Here is a 20,224-nt window from a genome sequence, read left to right as displayed (position 1 = left end):
GTTCAAAATGTAGGTGAAAAAAATGTGTGTTCCAAGACTAAAGTCTCCCGAAATGGCCTTCTTCTTCCCTTTCGTTGGTATTATATATGTATATACACAAATTAAGCATGCAGCAACTTTCAGACTCTCTAAGCTAAAAAATAATGCACTAGACAAACTGATTTCTAGACATTAAAAATTGTTCTGAGTGAAGAACTTCATACACAGAAGCATTTAGGGACATTTGTGGACAAACACACAATGGAAAGTGGGGCTTTAAGGCCAGGTGTGATAGGCTCACCTTCTATATTGCTGGAATCTCAGCAATATAGGAGGTCGAGGCAGGAGGATCACTTGAGGCCAAAAGTTTGAGACCAGCTGGGCAATACAGTGAGACCTCCATCTCTACAAAAAATGAAAAAATGAGGTGAGCATGCTGGTGCATGCCTGTAGTCCCAGCTACTTGGGAGGCTGAGGGAGGAGGATAGTTTGAGCCCAGGAGTTTGAAGTTGTAGTGAGTTATGATCTCACCACTGCACTCCAGACTGGACAACAGAGCAAGACTCTACCTCTTAGAAAAAAGAAAAAGAAAAAAAAAGTAGGGCTCCAGGTGATCACCCTCCCTTCCAGAGTGCCAGAGACAGCCTCGCTGCATTGAATCTTCTATACCTAACTTAAACATATGTGACCAAACAATTTCCAGAACACAGGTGTGTCAAAGGTCACACCAGACAGGAATACACATTCCTTCAGTACAGTTTTTTATCCTCTCAGCTAATTTATGTAATAAAACAGTAAATAATGATCACTTTTATATGCAATAAAAGCTTAAAGAACCCCAACTAAGAAAGGTCTCTTCCCCTAGCCTCTGTTTCTTTTGGGGAGAGGAGGGAACTAGAAATGCTTCCCTGCAAGTTTTACAAAATTCTGGCTGTTAATTGTTAGGAAACTTAATGTATACTATTATCATTAACAGCCTCTACTCCAGGCTGGGCGCAGTGGCTCACGCCTGTAATCCCAGCACTTTGGGAGGCTGAGGCAGGTGGATCACCTGAGGTCGGGAGTTCGAGACCAGCCTGACTAACATGGAGAAACCCCGTCTCTACTAGAAACACAAAATTAACCGGGTGTGGTGACACATGCCTATAATCCCAGCTGCTCAGGAGGCTGAGGCAGAATTGCTTGAACCTGGGAAGCAGAGGTTGCGGTAAGCTGAGGTTGCGGTAAGCCGAGATCGCGTCATTGCACTCCAGCCTGGGCAACAAGAGTGAAATTCTGTCTCAAAAAAAAAAAAAAAAAAAGAGCCTCTACTCCGATACTTGGTTATTTCCACCCGTTAAGAACACTAAGTGGCTGGACACGGTGGCTCATACCTGTAATCCCACCACTTTGGGAGGCCGAGGTGGGCAGATTGCCTGAGGTCAGGAGTTCAAGACCAGTCTGGCCAACATGGTGAAACCCCGTCTCTACTAAAAATACAAAAATTAGCCAGGCATGGTGGCGCCAACTGTAGTACCAGCTACTCGGGAGGCTGAGGCAAGAGAATCACTAGAACCTGGGAGGAGGTGGTTACAGTGAGCTGAGATTGCACCACTGCACTCCAGCCTGGGTGAAGGAGTGGGACTTTGTCTCAAAAAAAAAAAGAAAGAAAGAAGGAAAAACACTGAAAGAACATGTAAAAGTCAGCAGTTATGTCAGAAAACTTAGTTTTCTAAATTCTAAATTGGTAAGATATACTAATTTTAAGACTATTGTAACTCTTCCTGGCTGGCCATCTATCATTATTTTAAACACTCATGCCTAAACTGAAACCCAGAAAGCAACACTTCTGCTGGATACTCACTTCGAAACGGTTTGGATGATGAAAACATCTTTTCCCCTCACAGACTCTTGAATTTGTACTCTCGTTTCTGGCAGGAAAAGGAAAAAGAAGAGAGGGAAAGGCATATAGTTCAAATTTTTCAAAATACACAAAAAAATCTGTATTATTCCCTAATGTAATAGAATATGGCAACTCAAACTGTTATAAGACTCAGTAGGCTTTAGATGTTACAAGGGATAATACACATACTGCCATTAATCACTTTTTAAAACACAGCTTTAAGAGGGAATTACATTTCTGACTTGAAATAAGTAAATGTATAATTCTCACCCCTTATATATACAAACAGTTGAGTGCTGTACCACTCCGAGCATAGTAACTTTTTTTTTTTTTTTTTTTTGAGACGGAGTCTTGCTCTGTCGCCCACGCTGGAATGCAGTGGTGCGATCTTGGCTCACTGCAAGCTCTGCCTCCAGGGTTCATGCCATTCTCCTGCCTCAGCCTCCTGAGTGGCTGGAACTACAGGCGCCCGCCACCACATCCAGCTAACTGTTTTGTATTTTTTTAGTAGAGACGGGGTTTCACCATGTTAGCCAGGATGGTCTCGATCTCCTGACCTCGCGATCTGCCTGCCTCAGCCTCCCAAAGTACTGGGATTACAGGCGTGAGCTACCGTGCCCAGTCTGAGCACAGTATCTTTATAGACAATCATAGGCCAGGCACAGTGGCTCATGCCTGTAATCCCAGCACTTTGGGAGGCCAAGGCGGGCAAATCACCTGAGGTTAGGAGTTCGAGACCGGCCTGACCAACATAGAGAAACCCCGTCTCTACTAAAAATACAAAATTAGCCAGGCGTGGTGGCGCATGCCTATAATCCTAGCTACTCGGGAGGCTGAGGCAGGAGAATCGCTTGAACCCAGGAGGCGGAGGTTGCGGTGAGCCGAGATTGTGCCATTGCACTCCAGCCTGGGCAACAAGAGCGAAACTCCGTCTCAAAAAAAAAAAAAAAAAAAGAAAATTATATACTCATTCAATCAGCAGCAATTATCAATTCAGAATGTATTAGGTACAAAACATTGTATGTTGTGAGAAACAAAGATAAATAAGACCTAATATCCCTACTCTCAAAATATGTGTGATCAGTCATAAAGAAACAATTAGACAAATCCATAATGGGACATTCTACAAGACAACCTCTTCACTGTCACAGGAAGAAAACGGAAGAGGTGAGGGGATTGTTCTAAAATAGAAGAGACTAAAGAGATATTTTTTTAAAAAATCCCTTGAACTAAGAATCCTGGTTTGGGGTGGAGGTGTTGGAAAAAACAACTATAAAAGACCCTTTAGGCTGGGCACGGTGGCTCACACATGTAATCCCAGCACTTTGGGAGGCCCAGGCAGGCGGATAATCTGAGGTTAGGTGTTTAAGGCTAGCCTGGCCAACATGGTGAAACCTCGTCTCTACTAAAAATACAAACATTAGCTGGGCTTGGTGGCACACACCTATAATCCCAGCTACTCAGGAGGCTGAAGCAGGAGAACTGCTTGAACCTGGGAGGCAGAGGTTGCAGTAAGCCAAGATCGCACCACTGCACTCCAGCCTGGGTGACAAAGCCAGATTCCATCTCAAAAAAATAAAAAATAAAAGACCCTTTAGGACAATTAGGGAAATGTGAATATAGGCCATATATTAGATGATTAAAGAATCGTTGTTGGGCTGGGTGCGGTGTCTCACACCTGTAATCCCAGCACTTTGGGAGGCCAAGGCGGGCAGATCACTTGAGGCCACAGAAAAAAAAAGAATTGTCCTTAATTGTTAAGTTAATTATCTTTTCCTTTTTTTTTTTTTTTTTTTTTTTTGAGACAAGGTCTTGCTCTGTTGCCCGGGCTGGAGTGCAGCGGCGTGATCCCAGCTCACTGCAACCTCCACCTCCCGGACTCAAGTGATCTTCCTGCCTCAGCCTCCCAAGTAGCTAGGATTACAGCTGTGTGCCACCAACCCTGGCTAATTTCTTTATCTTTGGTAAAGACGGGGTTTTGCCATGTTGCCCAGGTTGGTCTCGAACTTCTGGTCTCAAGTGATCCACCCACCTTGACCCCCACAAAGTGCTGGGATTACAGGTGTGAGCCACCACGCCCTGCCTGTAGTTAATTTCTTTAAATGTGATAATGGTATCATATTTATTTAGGTGAAAGTAATTATTCCTAGAGGATGCATGGTCAAGTATTCAAGGATTAACTGTCTGCAACTTACATTTTTTTTCTTTTTTTGGGACACATCTCGCCCTGTTGCCTAGGCTGTGGTACAGTGGTGCAAATATGGCTCACTGCAGTCTTGACCTCCCGGGCTCAAGAGATTCACCCACCTCAGCATCCCAACGTGCTGGGATTACAGGAGTGAGCCACCGCACCCGGCCTGCACTTAATTTCAAATGGTTCGCCACATACATATTCATATGGCAAAATGTTAACTGTTCAAGCTAGGCGGTAGTTCACTGTACTATTCTTTCAACTTTTTTATATGTTTGAACATTTTCATTAAAAATGTAGGAAAATAGTTTGGGAGGCTGAGGTGGACGATCATTTGAGGTCAGAAGTTCGAGACCAACCTGGCCAACATGGTGAAAGCCCGTCTCCACCAACAATACAAAAAATTAGCCGGGCGTGCTGGCACACACCTGTAAGCCCACCTATTTGGGAGGCTGAGGCAGGAGTATCGCTTGAACCTGAGAGGCGGATGTTGCAGTGAGCCAAGATTGCGCCACTGTACTCCAGCCTGGGCAATGGAGCAAGACTCTGTCTCACAAAAAAAAAAAAAAAAAAAAAAAAAAAAGTAGCAAAATGGGAACAGATTGTGAAGATAAGAGAAAAAAAAATGTTGGAAAAAACAGAATACAAGTTTACAAAAGAATGTGGTATGATGTTAAGAAAATGAGCTTTACCAGCCTGAGCAACATGGCAAAGCCCTGTATCAAAAAAAAAAAAAAAAAAAAAAATTATGGCTGGGTGTGTGTGTGTGGTTCACACCTGTAATCCCAGCACTTTGGGAGGCTGAGGCACGAGAATCACTCGAACCTGGGAGGTGGAGGTGGCAGTGAGCCGAGGTTGCCCCACTGCACTCCAGCCTGGGTGACAGAGCAAGACTCCATATTAAAAAAAAAAAAAAAATTAGCCTGGCAGCATGGTGCCCACCTGTAGTACCAGCTACTGGGGAGGCTAAGGTGGGAGAAGCACATGAGCCCAGGAGGCAGAGGCTGCAGTGAGCCCTGATCATGCCACTACACCCCAGCCTGAGTGACACAGAAAGACCCTGTCTCAAAAAGAAAAAAAAAAAAAGAAAAGAAAATGAGCTTTAGAGTCAGGGAGATCTGGATTCAAACTGGACCTCGTACCTAACATCAATCCCTGAACTCCTGAACTCAGTTTTTCAGTATCTGGTAACAGTAAGAAATTCACAAATATTACTTCCTTCCTTCCCAATAAACACCAAGTATTTTCTCTCCCTTTATTCAGAAACTTGGAGAGTGGACCAGTCTCCTGGAGTCTTATGCCACTGCTTCTCCCTTTCACCTTCCCTCCTAGACTCCAGACAAAGAACATCATTCAGTCCCCTCTAGGGGAAGAATCTTCTCCAAACTCTCCTTGCAGAGTTTAATTATACTTTTTCCCTACTGACGCCACATAGGGATCTTGGGAGACAGAAAAGAGGCAGTAACGGAGATAAACATGGGAACAGCAAAACTTGTGCCTTTTTATCAAAGCCTCCTGTAGGCTTTATAATATGTAAATATTTGATAAAATCCTGTAGGGGGGCCAGGCCTGGTGGCTCACACCTGTAATCCTAGCACTTTGGGAGGCTGAAATAGGAGAACTGCTTTTGCCCAGAGTTTGAGATAAGCCTGGGCAACATAATGAGACCCTCGTTCTACCAAAAAAAAAAAAAATGTTTTTTTAAATCTTCTAGTGGAAAAGGAACAGCAATAAGTATATATTGAGCACCTACTGTGTGCCAAAAACTGGTAGGCACACAAGTTATCCCACTTAATCCTCAAAACAGCCCTAATTTACAGTTTATTTATAGTTTAGAAAGGTTAAATAACTTGTCAAGGATAAGGTGTGTAACTCTCAAGCCCATGCAAGCTGTCCATCGCTCCTGCTAAAATAATTTCTTTTTTTTTTTTTCCCCCTGAGACAAAGTCTCGCTCTTGTTCCCCCCCAGGCTGGAGTGCAATGGCACAATCTTGGCTCACTGCAACCTCCACCGCCCGGGTTCAAGCGATTCTCCTGCCTCAGCCTTCCCAGGAGCTGGGATTATAGGCGCCTGCCACCAAGCCCAGCTAATTTTTGTATTTTTAGTAGAGACAGGGTTTCACCATGTTGGCCAGGCTGGTCTACGAACTCCTGACCTCAGGTGATCCGCCCACCTCGGCCTCCCAAAGTGCTGGGATTACAGGCGTGAGCCACCACGCCTGGCCTAAAATAATTTCAAATATCCACCATTGCTAAAGAAATTACAAAGATCACTTTCTATTTATTTATTTTTGAGACAGGGTCTCACTCTGTGGTATGATCACACCTCACTGCAGCCTCCACCTCCTGGGCTCAAGCAATCCTTCCACCTCAGCCTCCCTAGTAGCTGGGACTACAAGTGCAAACCACCACTCCTGGCTAATTTTTGTATTTTTAGTAGAGACAGGGTTTTGCCGTGTTGCCTAGGCTGGTCTCAACTCCTGAGCTCAAGGATCTGCCTGCCTCAGCCTCCCAAAGTGCTGGGATTAGATGCATGAGCCACCACACCTGGACCTACAAAGGTTAAATAACACTTTTTTTTACAACTTGGGAGAATTATGTAATGACATGTATCAATTAGCAAAAAGTATTTCTTAACAATATTTTATGAAGTCTAACCCAAGGCAGCTTAGGTGCAAATAAAGACTAACTAAAACTGTGGTCACACAGGATTTAGTCATCCTGTCTAAGGTGACAGGATTTTACTCATCCTGCCTAAGGTGACATAAATTTAAGCAACAGTTGAGCTCATGTTCATTCAGTTGACCAGCTGGTTCAAATATGTCTGCAGCTTTTACTGAATGAAGTCTCAGAACTGGAGTTCAAGCCCCAGAAATGACTTGCACCAGGGTTACATATCTAGCTGGTATTAGTGAGAGTTAAAAAACCACTCTGTTCTACCTTGCCTGCCTGACTTCTTGCTAATGGAAATGTACAACTGAATCAAATCGTTTCAATAGTAAAGGATGAAGGACAGAGCCAATATGCCACATTTCACAAAAAGGTCAATGTTCCACATGCCCAAGATAGCTCACCTCTGTTAGGTTCCTGGTAAACCTGCACTTTGCCCATCTCCACCCCTAGCCGCCTAGAGAAGAGAAAGGGGGAAAAAGCTGAAAAAGTAATAGAAGAAACCCAGTATCTTTACTATTTAAGGAGACTCGTAAATCGATAAGAGTAAAATAAAATAAAATTATTCTTCTTATAAAATTTAAAGTCAACATTAAATTGTCACATCAATCCATTACCTAGCCCCTCACCCCAACCCCATGTCTCCCCAGGAAGGACTATGCAGTCCCGCTCTGCCTGCCTCACCAGCCATCTTCCTTGGACACTCTGTACTCCAGCCCACGTTCCTGAGACACACCAAGAACCCCTCCTGCATGCTGCAGAGGCTTGGAATCTGCTGTCCCCTCTGCTTGGGGGGCTCTGCCTCCAGACCTTCACTTGGTGGCTCATTCAGGTTTCTCAACTCACACACCATCCCTTCAGTTTAAAAGCACTTCAGCACACATGCTAAAGCAGAACAACCTGCCCCATCATTACTTTCACACAGTTTTCTTCATAGCATTGACATCATCTGAAATTACCTTGTTTGTTTTGTTGACTTGGTTTCTGTTTAGCTCCCATACTAAAATGTAAATTTCATAAAAAGGATGGATCTTGACTCACTGATAATCCCCAACATCTAGATCAAGGTCTAGTACACAGTAGTAGGGGTACAATATTTGTTTAATAAATATCTAAAATTATACTAAACTATAAGCTATAAGTTATTTCATATAATATACATGTTAATGTTCTTTTTTTGAGACAGAGTCTCGCTCTGTTGCCCAGGCTGGAGTGCAGTGGTGCAATCTCAGCTCACTGCAACCCTCCTGCGTTCAAGCGATTCTCTTGCCTCAGCCTCCCAAGTAGCTGGGACTACAGGCGCCCGCCACCACGCCCAACTAATTTTTTGTATTTTTAGTAGACGCGGGGTTTCACCTTGTTAACTAGGATGGGCTCGATCTCCTGACCTCGTGATACACCCGCCTTGGCCTCCCAAAGTGCTGGGATTACAGGCGTGAGCCACTGCACCCGGCCCCAGTGTGCTTTATACTCAAATAATTTTATATATATATAGCACCTAACACAATCCTTGGCACTTATAAGGCACTCAATAAATGTCTGCTGAAAGAATATGTAGGGAGATGGGATAGTTTACAAAAAGAATAGCCCTTAATATATACAGATGAGACATACTACATGAACATCTTGCATGATGAAAAAAACAATACATGATGAAAAAAAGATATAATTATTTTATAATTATAAAATATCTGCTTTCAAGTTTAACAATAACTGCTAATCTGATTATCAAATTTAAAGCATCACATAATGAATATAGATTTTAATGGTACAATTATAACTCACTCTGCAATTTTCTTTGATAGCTCCATACATGATGAATTCGAGTTTGCTGAAAACAACACCAGACCACCTTTGGTTATGTTCATCTTGGTTTCTAATTCAGGTGGCGTCACACAAAACATCAAAACCTTCTTGGTTTTCCAATTTTCAGAGCCTAGAAGGATATAATACTTATTAAAAACTGCCATATGATATGAAATATACCTGAATGAATTTTTTTAAAAGCAAATGACTTCAGCTGAAGGAAATTAGTTTCCATCCTAATAGTATTTTTTAAATATTATATATATATGGACAAACAGAAAGTTCAGTTGGATTTCAGGGTCCTAAATTTATGGAAATACATTATCACATGATGTTCACAACCACTAAGAAGAAATGATAAACTTACAAGAAAGGCGGAGCTGAAGAGCTCAATGTTTTACTGATTGCTGCTTAAAGTCAATTATGGACAACCTCCTTTTATTCTCTGACAACAAAATTCCTCCTGGATTAACACACAGAAAAATGGCAGAGCCATTAGCGAGAACAAGGACTGATTAATCCTTAAACAAAGAATAAATGACCCATCTACACCCAGCTTTTCCTGTAATCCTTGTTTACCATAAAACCTTTCCCGGCCTTTCAGCTGCCCTGTGTCATGTCTAAAACTGACCTCTCATCTTCATTTTCCTCAAGTGGAACACGGGCTGACTAGATAATCACCTTGAAGGACACTTAAGCGACCACCCAAATGACAGTTATGGTCACACCCAAATTTTGGCAGTGGGCCAAAAATAAAAAGGTCCCTGGCTTATAAATCATCAGTGCTGGTCAGATGTGGTGGCTCACGCCTGTAATCCTAGCACTTTGGGAAGCCAAGGCAGGCGGATCACGAGATCAAGAGATCGAGACCATCCTGGCCAACATGGTGAAACCCTGTCTCTACTAAAAATACAAAAAATAGCTGGGCATGGTGGCGCGTGCCTGTAGTCCCACCTACTCGGGAGGCTGAGGTAGGAGAATGACGTGAACCTGGGAGGCAGAGGTTGCAGTGAGCTGAGATCGTGCCACTGCACTTCCAGCCTGGCGACACAGCAAGACTCCATCTCAAAAAAAAAAAGTCGTCATCAGTGCTGAGTGTCCTCATCACATAATGGAGATGCTAGATGGGAGGAACAGCAACAATCCAGAAGGCTGTGGGCAGGGGGGCCCTTTCTCAGCAAGCCCACTGCATTTCCACAGTTGTATGTTCACCTGGGACCTCTGGGAAGGCTGGTGTAGATCATCAATGAGCTGAAACTAAGCTAATCTTTTTCATTATTCTCAAATTTTAATTATACAAGTAAAACACAAACACATCCTCCCTATAAAAACCTGAAACATGGCTGGGCGCAGTGGCTCAGACCTGTAATCCCAGCACTTTGGGAGGCCAAGGCAGGCGGATCACAAGGTCAGGAGTTCAAGACCAGCCTGGCCAAAAGGGTGAAATCTGTCTCTACTAAAAATACAAAAATGAGCTGGGCGTGGTGGCGGCTGCCTATAGTCCCAGCTACTCTAGAGGCTGAGGCTTGAGAATCGCTTGAACTCAGGAGGCAGAGGTTGCAGTGAGCCAAGATTGCACCACTGTACTCCAGCCTGGGCAACAGAGCGAGACTCCGTCTCAGAAAAAAAAAAAAAACCTGAAACATGATAGTTAAGGATAAAGTCACCAGCCTCGATCCCAGGTCCTCCCCAGAAGTGAGGGTTCTTATCAGTTTGGTAGGGACAACATAAGACTTTTTCTATGCATTTATACATCTGACCTCCATAAAAATTATATATGGCCAGGCACAGTGGCTCACGCCTGTAATCCTAGCACTTTGGGAGGCCGAGGTGGGTAGATCACTTGAGGCCAGGAGTTCGAGACCAGCCTGACCAACATGGTGAAACCCCATCTCTACTAAAAATACAAAAAAATAAAAATAAAAATAAGCCAGGCATGGTGGTACATGACTGTAATCCCAGCTACTCATGAGGCTGAGGCAGGAGAATTGCTTAAACCCAGGAGGCAGAAGTTGCAGTGAGCTGAGATCCACTGCATTCCAACCTGGGCAATGAGAGCAAAACTCCATCTAAAAAATTAAAAAAAAAAAAAAAAAGGCCACGCAGTGGCTTACGCCTGTAATCCCAGCACTTTGGGAGGCCGAGGTGGGTGGATCACCTGAGGTCAGGGGTTCGAGACCAGCCTGGCCAACATGGTGAAACGCTGTCTCCACTAAAAATACAAAAAATTAGCCGGGTGTGGTGGTGCACGCCTGTAGTCCCAGCTACTTGGGAGGCTGAAGCAGGAGAATTGCTTGAACCTGGGAGGCAGAGATTGCAGTGAGCTGACATCATGCCACTGCATTCCAGCCTGGGTGACAGAGTGAGACTCTGTCTCAAAAAAAAAAAAATTAATTAATTAAAAAAATACATATCTACGTGTGTGTGTGTGTGTGTGTGTATATATAAAATGTTTCAAACACAAAAAGACGTAATTGTGCAATTGTATCTATAATTTGCTTTTTCACTAACCAGTCTATTTTGGCAATCTGGGTTAGAAGATACAGACTTGGCCAGGCATAGTGGCTCACGCCTGTATCCCCAGCACTTTGGGAGGCCAAGGCCAGAGGATCGCTTGAGCCCAAGAGTTTGCGACCAGCCTGGGTAATGTGGTGAGACATTACCACCTCTACAAAAAATTTTAAGATTAGCCAAGCATGGTAGTGCATGCCTATTATCTCACCTACTTGGGAGGCTGAAGTGGGAGTATGACTTGAGCCCTGGAGGACAAAGCTGCAGACAGCTATGTTCACACCACTGCACTCCAGCCTGGGGGACAGACTGAGACCCACTATCCAAAACAAACAAACAACAACAACAACAAAAAAAAACAAGAAGATATTATAATAGAGACCTATTTTGCACAGTCCCACTAGCACTTCCTGCAGAGGCATTCCAGCTGGCACAACCCAGGAATCTGCAATGGGAAATATGGCAGACTACAATGCAATTTACCTTAAATTTGCCTATGACTTATAAACAGAAATGTATACACAACTAACCAAAGCCCTAAAGTGACCAAGGTGGACAGTGGCATCTATACCATGGAAGTGGCTTTGGGGCAGAGATCAGCAAATTACAGCCTACACAGGCCAAATCAGGTCCCTTGAAAGCCTATTTCTGTAATACAGGCAGTAGCACAGCCACACTCATTTGTTTACAAATTGTCTCTAGATAACAACAAAAGCAGCAAGTATGCCCCACAAAGCCTGAAATATTTATTATCTAGTCCTTTACAGAAAAAGTTTGCTAAGGCCTTTTACGGGACAATGTAGCATCTGCAAAGGCTACTAGCAGAGTGGCTGGTATAAATGAAAGAAATTGGCTGGGCGCGGTGGCTCATGCCTGTAATCCCAGCACTTTGGGAGGCTGAGGCAGGCAGATCACGAGGTCAGGAGATCGAGACCATCGTGGGTAACACGGTGAAACCCCATCTCTACTAAAAAATACAAAAAATTAGCCGGGCGTGGTGGCAGATGCCTGTAGTCCCAGCTAATCGGGAGGCTGAGGCAGGAGAATGGCATGAACCCAGGAGGCAGAGCTTGCAGTGAGCCAAGAACGCGCCACTGCACTCCAGCCTGGGCGACAGAGCGAGACTCCGTTTCAAATAAAGAAAAGAAAAGAAAAGAGAAGAAGAAAGAAAGAAAAGAAAGAAAGAAAGAATACGTTTAATCATCAACATTCTGGAAGGGATCTTAAATACTTCTAAAGCCATCTCTCAACCAATAAACATGTGTGTTTAAGAACAAAAGGTATGGCCAGGCACAGCAACTCACACCGCTAATCCCAGCACCTTGTGAGGCCAAGGTGGGCTGACTGCTTGAGCCCAAGAGTTTGAGACCAGCCTCGGCTACATAGTGAGACCTAGTCTCTACAAAAAAATTAAAAAATGAGGTGGGAGGATCACTTCAGCCCAGATGGTCAGGGCTGCAATGAGCCATGATTGCACCACTTCACTGCACTCCTGCCTGGACGATGGGAATGCGACCTCGTCTCAAAAAAATAAAAAAATAAAAAAATAAAAAATTGCCGGGCACGGTGGCTCATGCCTGTAATCCCAGCACTTTGGGAGGCCGAGGCAGGTGGATCACGAGGTCAGGAGATCGAGACCATCCTGGCTAACACAGTGAAGCCCCGTCTCTACTAAAAATACAAAAAATTAGGTGGGCGTGGTGGTGGGCGCCTACAGTCCCAGCTACTCGGGAGGCTGAGGCAGGAAAATGGCGTGAACCTGGGAGGCGAAGTGGGCAGTGAGCTGAGATCATGCCACTGCACTCCAGCCTGGGAGACAGAGCGAGACTCTGTCTCAGAAAAATAAATAAATAAATAAATAAATAAATAAATAAATAAATAAATAAATAAAGGGTGTTACAGGTCCAGGAAAAGAAATAAAAACAAACTAATTTTCCTGTAGTTGTAAATACAGGATTTGGAGTCAAACTCATGTTTGCATCTTGAAATACTTCCCCTAAACTCACAGTGAGGACGTGCATAAGTTATCTAATACTCAAAATCTCTTAGCCTCAGTTCTGCCATCCATACAACTGTGAAAACTGACCCCACAGGTGACTGTAAAATTTCTGCAAGGCACTTAACACAGTGCCCTGCATATCGGACATGCTACCTATGAACTGACTTCTAACATCTTGATTATCTACCATATAAGTACAGTAACAGCCATGGGGGGGAGGGGCATTTTTTTTACAACCCCTAACCTTCAAATAAGAAGCTCCTTAAAGTACAGCAGGATTCCTGATAGGAGTTGGAACACTTAGAATGAAAGTATTTTAGAGGTAGGAAGAGATCTTAGAGGTAGTTCAGCCCATCCCTCCTAAATCTTTTGTTCAAAGCCCATCTGTAGGAATCCTGCCAAGGAACCACTCAACAGAAGCTTGAACAACCCCAGGGTCTGATGCCCACATCCGCTGAGGGCCCATCATTCCAAATTCTTCCTTAGAACATGCTGTGGCCAGGCGCAGTGGCTCATGCCTATAATCCCAGCAAATTGGGAGAGCGAGGCAGGCGGATTACCTGAGGTCAGAAGTTCAAGACCAGTCTGGCCAACATGGTGAAACCTCATTTCTACTAAAAATGCAAAAATTAGCTAGGCCTGGTGGCACACGCCTGTAGTCCCAGCTACTCACGAGGCTGAGGCAGGTGAATCGCTTGAACCTGGGAGGCGGAGGTTGCAGTGAGTAGAGACTGCACCACTGCACGCCAGCCTGGGTGACAGAGCAAGACTCTGTCTCAAAACAAACAAACAAAAGAACATGCTGAGATTCCTCTTCCTGCAGCTTCTGCCCACTGGTTCTTGCACTCTCCTTAGAGATTTATGGGAAACATCAAATTCCTTTTCCACAGGACGGCCTCCAAACTATTTCAAGATAGCTCTCCTGCCTTTGTATATTTTTTCCAGGATATTTCCTGAAGTCTTTCCTTATCTCTCATGGTTTAAAATGGCCTGCAACACCCTGCATGTGGTCTCTGACGTTCTAGACTTCAGATATAGGCTTCTATATAGAAGCCTAACCTAAGACCACCCTCAAAATGACATGGTGGAGTGGACTGGGGAGCATCCACTTGGAAATGACTATCAACATAGTCATGTTTTGTGACTATTCACTTCACAAGTTATTCAAACATAAGGGCTGTTTATTTTTCTTTCTTTTCTTTTTTTTTTTTTTTAAGATGGAGTTTCACTCTTGTTGCCCAGGCTGGAGAGCAATGGCGCGATTGCGGCTCACTATAACCTCCGCCTCCCCGGTTCAAGCAATTCTCCTGCCTCAGCCTCCTGAGTAGCTGGGATTACAGGCATGCGCCACCACACCCGTCTAATTTTGTATTTTTAGTAGAGACAGGGTTTCTCCATGTTGGTCAGGCTGGTCTCAAACTCCCAAGCTCAGGTAATCCACCCGCCTCAGCCTCCTAAAGTGCTGGGATTACAGGCATGAGCCACTGCGCCCGGCCATAATGCCTGCTTGTAGTTTTAGTTCTCCTTTCTCCTGTTGGTAATTAAGGCTGTGTTCTTTACCAAGCTTCAAGAAAAGTTATAAAGACTATCCTCAAAAACATAATAATCATCGAGATGGGGCTGGCAGGAGGCTTGTTAGCACAAGGTTTTAGTGTGAAATGAGAACACTCCCTTATTTTCCCCATGAGCTATAACTGCTTTATGTTTATTCTAAATTTACTTTAGAATGTGTGAGAATTATTTATAACATGTATGAAAACACACCTTTTAAATCTTAGCACCTTTTAAAGAGCAAATCATACTCCTCTTTTGAATAAGATTTGAGAATATTCCTCTTTTGAATAAGATTTGAGAATGTTAAGTCTCATGAATGAAGAAACCACACTGAGAGATCATTTCCTTTGGACAGACTAGCAGTCATTTCAAAACCACTCACCCACATTTCAGATGGGGAAGACTCACACTGAAGTGTGTTGTCTTCCCTGTAAAGCATCTACTGTGTAAATACCTTCTACTTAAAGATGGCTGAAGTAGGAGTGTGAAGAGTTGGGTTTGCCTTCCAGCTACTAGGCCATGTGGACATCACTTGTCCTTGCTGGGCCTCAGCCTTTACCTTCCAGACAAGAGATATAACCTTGGTAAAAAGATTTCCCCATCAGAATTTAAGGTCCAGGCAGCAGAGATTATTTTTTACCATGATATTCTCTGCTGTATACCCTGTGCAGCTGCCACACGGTAGAGGCTAAACAAATGATTGCTGAATAATGCCTGACCTCAATGAGTCACAATGATTAACAAATGAAATTGAAAGATGAACTAAAAGGCATCATAAAGTATAAAAACCAGCCAGGCGCAGTGCCTCAGGCCTGTAATCCCAGCACTTTGGGAGGCCAAGGTGGACAGATCACCTGAGGTCAGGAGTTCGAGACCAGCCTGGTCAACATGGCGAAACCCCTACTAAAAAATACAAAAATGAGCCGGGTGTGGTGGCATGCACCTGTAACCCCAGCTACTTGCGCAGCTGAGGCAGGAGAATCGCTTGAACTTGGGAGGCAGAGGTTGCAGTGAGCTGAGATCGCGCCACTACACTCCAGCCTGGGCAACAGAGCAAGACTCTGTGTCAAAAAATTAAAAAGTATAAAAATTTATGTTTATTGGATGGGCATGGTGGCTCACGCTTGTAATCCCAGCACTTTGGGAGGCCAAGGCAGGCAGATCACAAGGTCAGGAGTTTGAGACCAACCTGACAAACATGGTGACACCCTGTCTCTACTAAAAATACAAAAAATTAGCCGGGCGTGGTGGCGCATGCCTGTAATCCCAGCTACTCAGGAGGCTGAGGCAGGAGAATCGCTTGAACCCGGGAGGCAGAGGTTTCAGTGAGCTGAGATCGCGCCACTGCTCTCCAGCCTGGGAGACAGAGCAAGACTCTGCAAAAAAAATAAAAATAAAAAAACTTATTATGTATGTTTATTAGTGATGTGCCTCACTCCAAGGAAATCTGTTTTTAATATCAATATTGATGAGAATTTGAAGGGCAAATTCTAAACCGAATTACTCTTCCACTCCTCTATGATCCCAGGCTCTGCTTATCTCTCCAACAGAATGTTAACTCATGCCTAACATCTGAGTGTTCACAATGCTTATGACAACCCAGTGAAGCAAGCACTAGAATGAGACCCATTTTAGACAGGGAAGCTAGGTTTCCAGATGAAGAAACTTACTCAAGGCTGCAAAGCCTCTAAGCCGCAAAAATAGCTCGGTCTCAGCATGATTTGTAGTAGTTAGTCCTATGCAACAGTGGGCTGCACAGCCTGTCTCTCAACCCACACAGAAAACGACTTGGCACCCCGCTGAATTCTGCATACAGAGAGCAAAATCGGACAAATACCCAGATTTTGAAAAATGTCTATTGTAAACATGCCTTGTTTGGAAAACAATTTATATAATAGTGCCAAAGAAAGAAAACAGAAGTTTGATTCGGTATTTCCACTTCGGGTAATTATCCCAAGGAAATAAGGAAAAAGCTATATGCTCAGTGATGGTGGTCAACATAAGACTTTTCAAAGAACAAGTACACCAGACCTGTGTAAAGGTTCCATAATAAAGTAATTAAGTAAAACACAGAATAGAAATTCAATAAATATTCAACACGACGCAAAAGTATCTATGAATGACTTTAAGTGGAACGAGCTCAAATCACAACTGAGTAATAATGGTACACACGAGGGCAGCAGGAAAGGAATATGGACAAAAAGGATATGCTTTAGTGGGGTTCAATAATGTGGGTGAATTATTTCTATTTGTGCAATTAAATTTTTTAAACACTAGAGATCACACCTCCTCAAGCCCCAAAGCCCCATTCCGCATTTTCATACTCCTTTCAAAAGCTAAACATCCAAACGGAGCCAACATTAACATAGGAGAAAAATTATTATCATCAAGCAGAATACTTAAAAATTTCATCACGGTTCCCCCTCAATCTCTGCTGGGGTGAGTTCTGAGTTGGATAAAATCATCCTTTAGGAGGTGAGAGATATATTCGTAACTAGCAAAGCCAGGTAAATTAAAATCAGGGGCTCCGTGTCAGCTTAGGGACGGAGAATGGCTGGGTCTGGGCTTGCTTTCAGGGCTGCTCACCACAGGTCCCATCATCAGGGTTCGACTCCCCAGCGGCGCCTCAGGGAGCGGAGAGAGCCCAGGCACCGGACGCCCGTCCCCCGCCCCCGCCGACCCCTGGCGGGAGAGGAAGAAGGGAGGGAAAAATGGAAGGGCCGCGGGCGCGAGGTCGCCCCAGTGAGCCCCCAAGCAGCCACCACCCAGGGACCCCGACCCGTCCGCCTGCCGGCACCGCGGGCTCCCCGCCCCTTGCACCTGCGCCCCGCAATGCCGGAGCCAGCCAGCCCTCGCTGCCGCTCGCCACTGGCTCCCGCCCGCCTACCTGGCCCCGACCCCAGCCCCGGCCCCGCCGCAGCCTCAGCTGCAGAAGGAAGAAAGCGCCGGGTCTCCTGGCGGCCTCTCTAGTAGCAAAATGGCGACTCCATGCACAAGATTCGCGTCCGCGGCGACTGCGAGGCCGGTGGGCGGGGAGGGGCGGGGGCGGGGCGGGGGCGGGGCTAGAGCCCGGACAGCGGAGGCACCTGGCTGGGGGCTGTGGGCGTGGCCCACCAGTGGGGAAGGCGCGGGGCGTGGGTGTAGCCACAGGGGTGGAGTCGGGCTGGCACGATGGGCGGGGCGGTGGGCGGGGATGCGCCTGTTTTGGTCCCTGGGGAGCTGCTAGCCCCACACCAACTGTGACAGCCCAGGCAGGTTACAAGGAATGAATGTGGACAGAGTATGACATTTGGAATTACAAATACCTGGGTTCAAGCCTCCACTGGCCTGTAACCTTGGACAAGTCATTTCAACCCTCTGAGCTTGTTTCCTCATCTGAAAAACAAAGATAGCAGCACCCATTCCATAAGACTGTTGTGAGGATTAAATGAGACAATACGGCCAGACACGGTGGTTCACGCCTGTAATTCCAGCACTTTGCGAGGCTGAGGCGGGCGGATCACGAGGTCAGGAGTTCGAGACCAGCCTGACCAACATAGTGAAACCCCCGTCTCTACTAAAAATACAAAAAAAAAAAAAAAAAAAAAATTAGCCAGGCGTGGTGGTGCGCGCCTGTAATCCCAGCTACTCAGGAGGCTGAGGCAGGAGAATCGCTTGAACCCGGGAGGCAGAGGTTGCAGTGAGCCGAGATCGCGCCACTGCTCTCCAGCCTGGGTGACAGAGCAAGACTCCATCTCAAAAACAAAACAAAACAAAACAAAACTGTGCTAAAAGCACAGTTCTGGGTGTATAATAAATGATCAGTTTTTTGTTCGTTTGTTAGTTTTTTGTTTTGAGACGGAGTTTCGCTCTGTTGTCCAGGCTAGAGTGCACCGGCGCGATCTCAGCTCACTGCAAACTTCGTCTCCCGGGTTCAAGCGATTCTCCTGTCTCAGCCTCCCGAGTAGCTGGGATTACAGGTGTGCGCCACCACGCCCGACTAATTTTTTGTATTTTTAGTAGAGACAGGGTTTCACCATGTTGGCCAGGCTGTTCTCAAACTCCTGACCTCAAGTGATCCGCCCGCCTCGGCCTCCCAAAGTGCTGGGGTTACAGGCGTGAGCCATCGCGCCCAGCCATTATCAGTTATTATCGTTATTTGCCTTGTCGCCTTTTTTTCTTTTATTATAAAGGAATTGGTACTTTTGGTATCCATTGCCTAAGTTCTTTATAACTTAGGTAATGTTTACTCTTTATTGTATGGATAACATAATAATAGCAAACACATGGTCCTCTTTTAAGTGCTTTACATATATTAACGGTAACTTATTTAATCCTCACAAGAGCATAAGGTAGGTGTTGTTATCCTCTCCATTTTAATAGTTGTGGGAACTGAGACGACGACGTTAAATAACTTTTCCAATGACAAAGCAGTGGACAGAATTTCGACCCAGGAGGCTTTGCACCAGTCTTCACTTACCTAATCCCTATACCACATCTTCTCTCCAATTCTGCTTTGGATTTTTCACAATAATGAGGCATGAAATATTCATCAGAGGTTGCAGAGCTAGCTAGAGTCTTTATGGTTCAACGTCTTATTTTAGAAACGAAGAATACAAGCATCTCAACTAACGAATTATAAATTAGGTGAGACTTCGTGAAATGGAGTCGTTTGAAACATTTCCTTTGCCTGACAACTTTACAGGGACACACCTCTTTGTAAAGAGCAAGACCCATGAGCCCAGTGATTATCTGCATACCAAAATTGATTCCTCTTCAGCGGTACCTCGGCTGGGCTCACGTCCCTTCTGCGCTGGCATCTAACTCCGGTCACAACCCCCACCTCTCTGCTGTGGCTGGCGTAGATTCCACGCGTCACATGTTGGCATGTGACTGGATCTGGCCAGTCAGAGAAGTTCATCCCTCTCCGCTCGCTGATTCGCTCCAAAGATAGGCTACTGAGCCAATCGGAGCCCACGAAACACCGTCTCCATCCCTGCGCCGGGACTGGAGAGGCTTACTCTCTCCTGTTGATGCTGCAGCTGCTGGGATGCCAGGAGGGGAACCGCCTGAGGAAAGTGCTGAGAGAAAAGAGAGGGAGGGATACAGACCGGGCCCAGATGAGTTTGCGCTGAATCTGAAGTCGGTAGGTCCCTGGACATTTCTATTATGGAAGCCAAGAAGAACCTCCCCTCCACCCTCTGAAGCCAGTGTGGATCGGGTTTCTGGCACTTGCAGTGTCTGCACGGTCTCCCCTGCTTCCTTCTCCATTGCCCTTTCTCACCCGCCTGGGCCCGCCACCCTGAACTACCGGGACACATGCTGTTCCTGCCTCCAGGCGTGCACTTCTTCCTGCAGCCTCCTCCCCTACTAACTCCTTCTTGAACTTGATAGCTCCATTGTCACTTTCGAGTCTTCCCTAAACCACCCCCTTCCCAAATAAAACTGTTTCATGTACTTTTCTTTCATTGGGCTTATCACGATTTCTAATTAAGTGTTTGGGTGGTTATTTGACAAATATCACCACCTCAGCCCCTGTACACTGTAAGCCCCATGAGGGTGGGCTCTTCGTCCCTCCTGCTGATCACTGTTTCCCAGGGCCTGGCACAAGTATGGTACTCAAGAAATGTCTGGAAAATTGAGTGCCTTGTCC

At 45.2% G+C, this 20,224-nt stretch overlaps 1 protein-coding gene across 11 annotated transcripts in view; it reads right to left on the bottom strand.

Annotated features, from left to right (window-relative positions):
• PRPSAP2 (phosphoribosyl pyrophosphate synthetase associated protein 2) overlaps positions 1-19,450 on the bottom strand; it is a 76,239-nt gene extending 56,789 nt beyond the window's left edge. Inside the window, exons 1-6 of one of the 11 annotated variants that reach the window (XM_014342127.5) lie at positions 17,480-17,641; positions 11,251-11,358; positions 8,896-8,991; positions 8,508-8,658; positions 7,127-7,179; positions 1,823-1,889 (exon numbers count right to left, since the gene is read on the bottom strand). In XM_014342127.5, the coding sequence (XP_014197613.1) occupies positions 1,823-1,889; positions 7,127-7,179; positions 8,508-8,626 (239 nt within the window). In that variant the 5' untranslated portion in view covers positions 8,627-8,658; positions 8,896-8,991; positions 11,251-11,358; positions 17,480-17,641. Of the gene's footprint in view, positions 1-1,822; positions 1,890-7,126; positions 7,180-8,507; positions 8,659-8,895; positions 8,992-11,250; positions 11,359-16,262; positions 16,377-17,178; positions 17,198-17,479; positions 17,642-17,897; positions 17,968-19,331 lie in introns of those variants that run through there. The other 10 variants (XM_014342128.5, XM_063599204.1, XM_063599203.1 and 7 more) reach the window with 10 other exon arrangements.
• Positions 19,451-20,224: the final 774 nt, after the last annotated feature.

This window comes from Pan paniscus, chromosome 19, assembly GCF_029289425.2.
Source record: "Pan paniscus chromosome 19, NHGRI_mPanPan1-v2.0_pri, whole genome shotgun sequence".
Lineage (NCBI taxonomy): Eukaryota > Metazoa > Chordata > Mammalia > Primates > Hominidae > Pan > Pan paniscus.
This window is presented reverse-complemented; position numbering and strand designations above follow the sequence as displayed.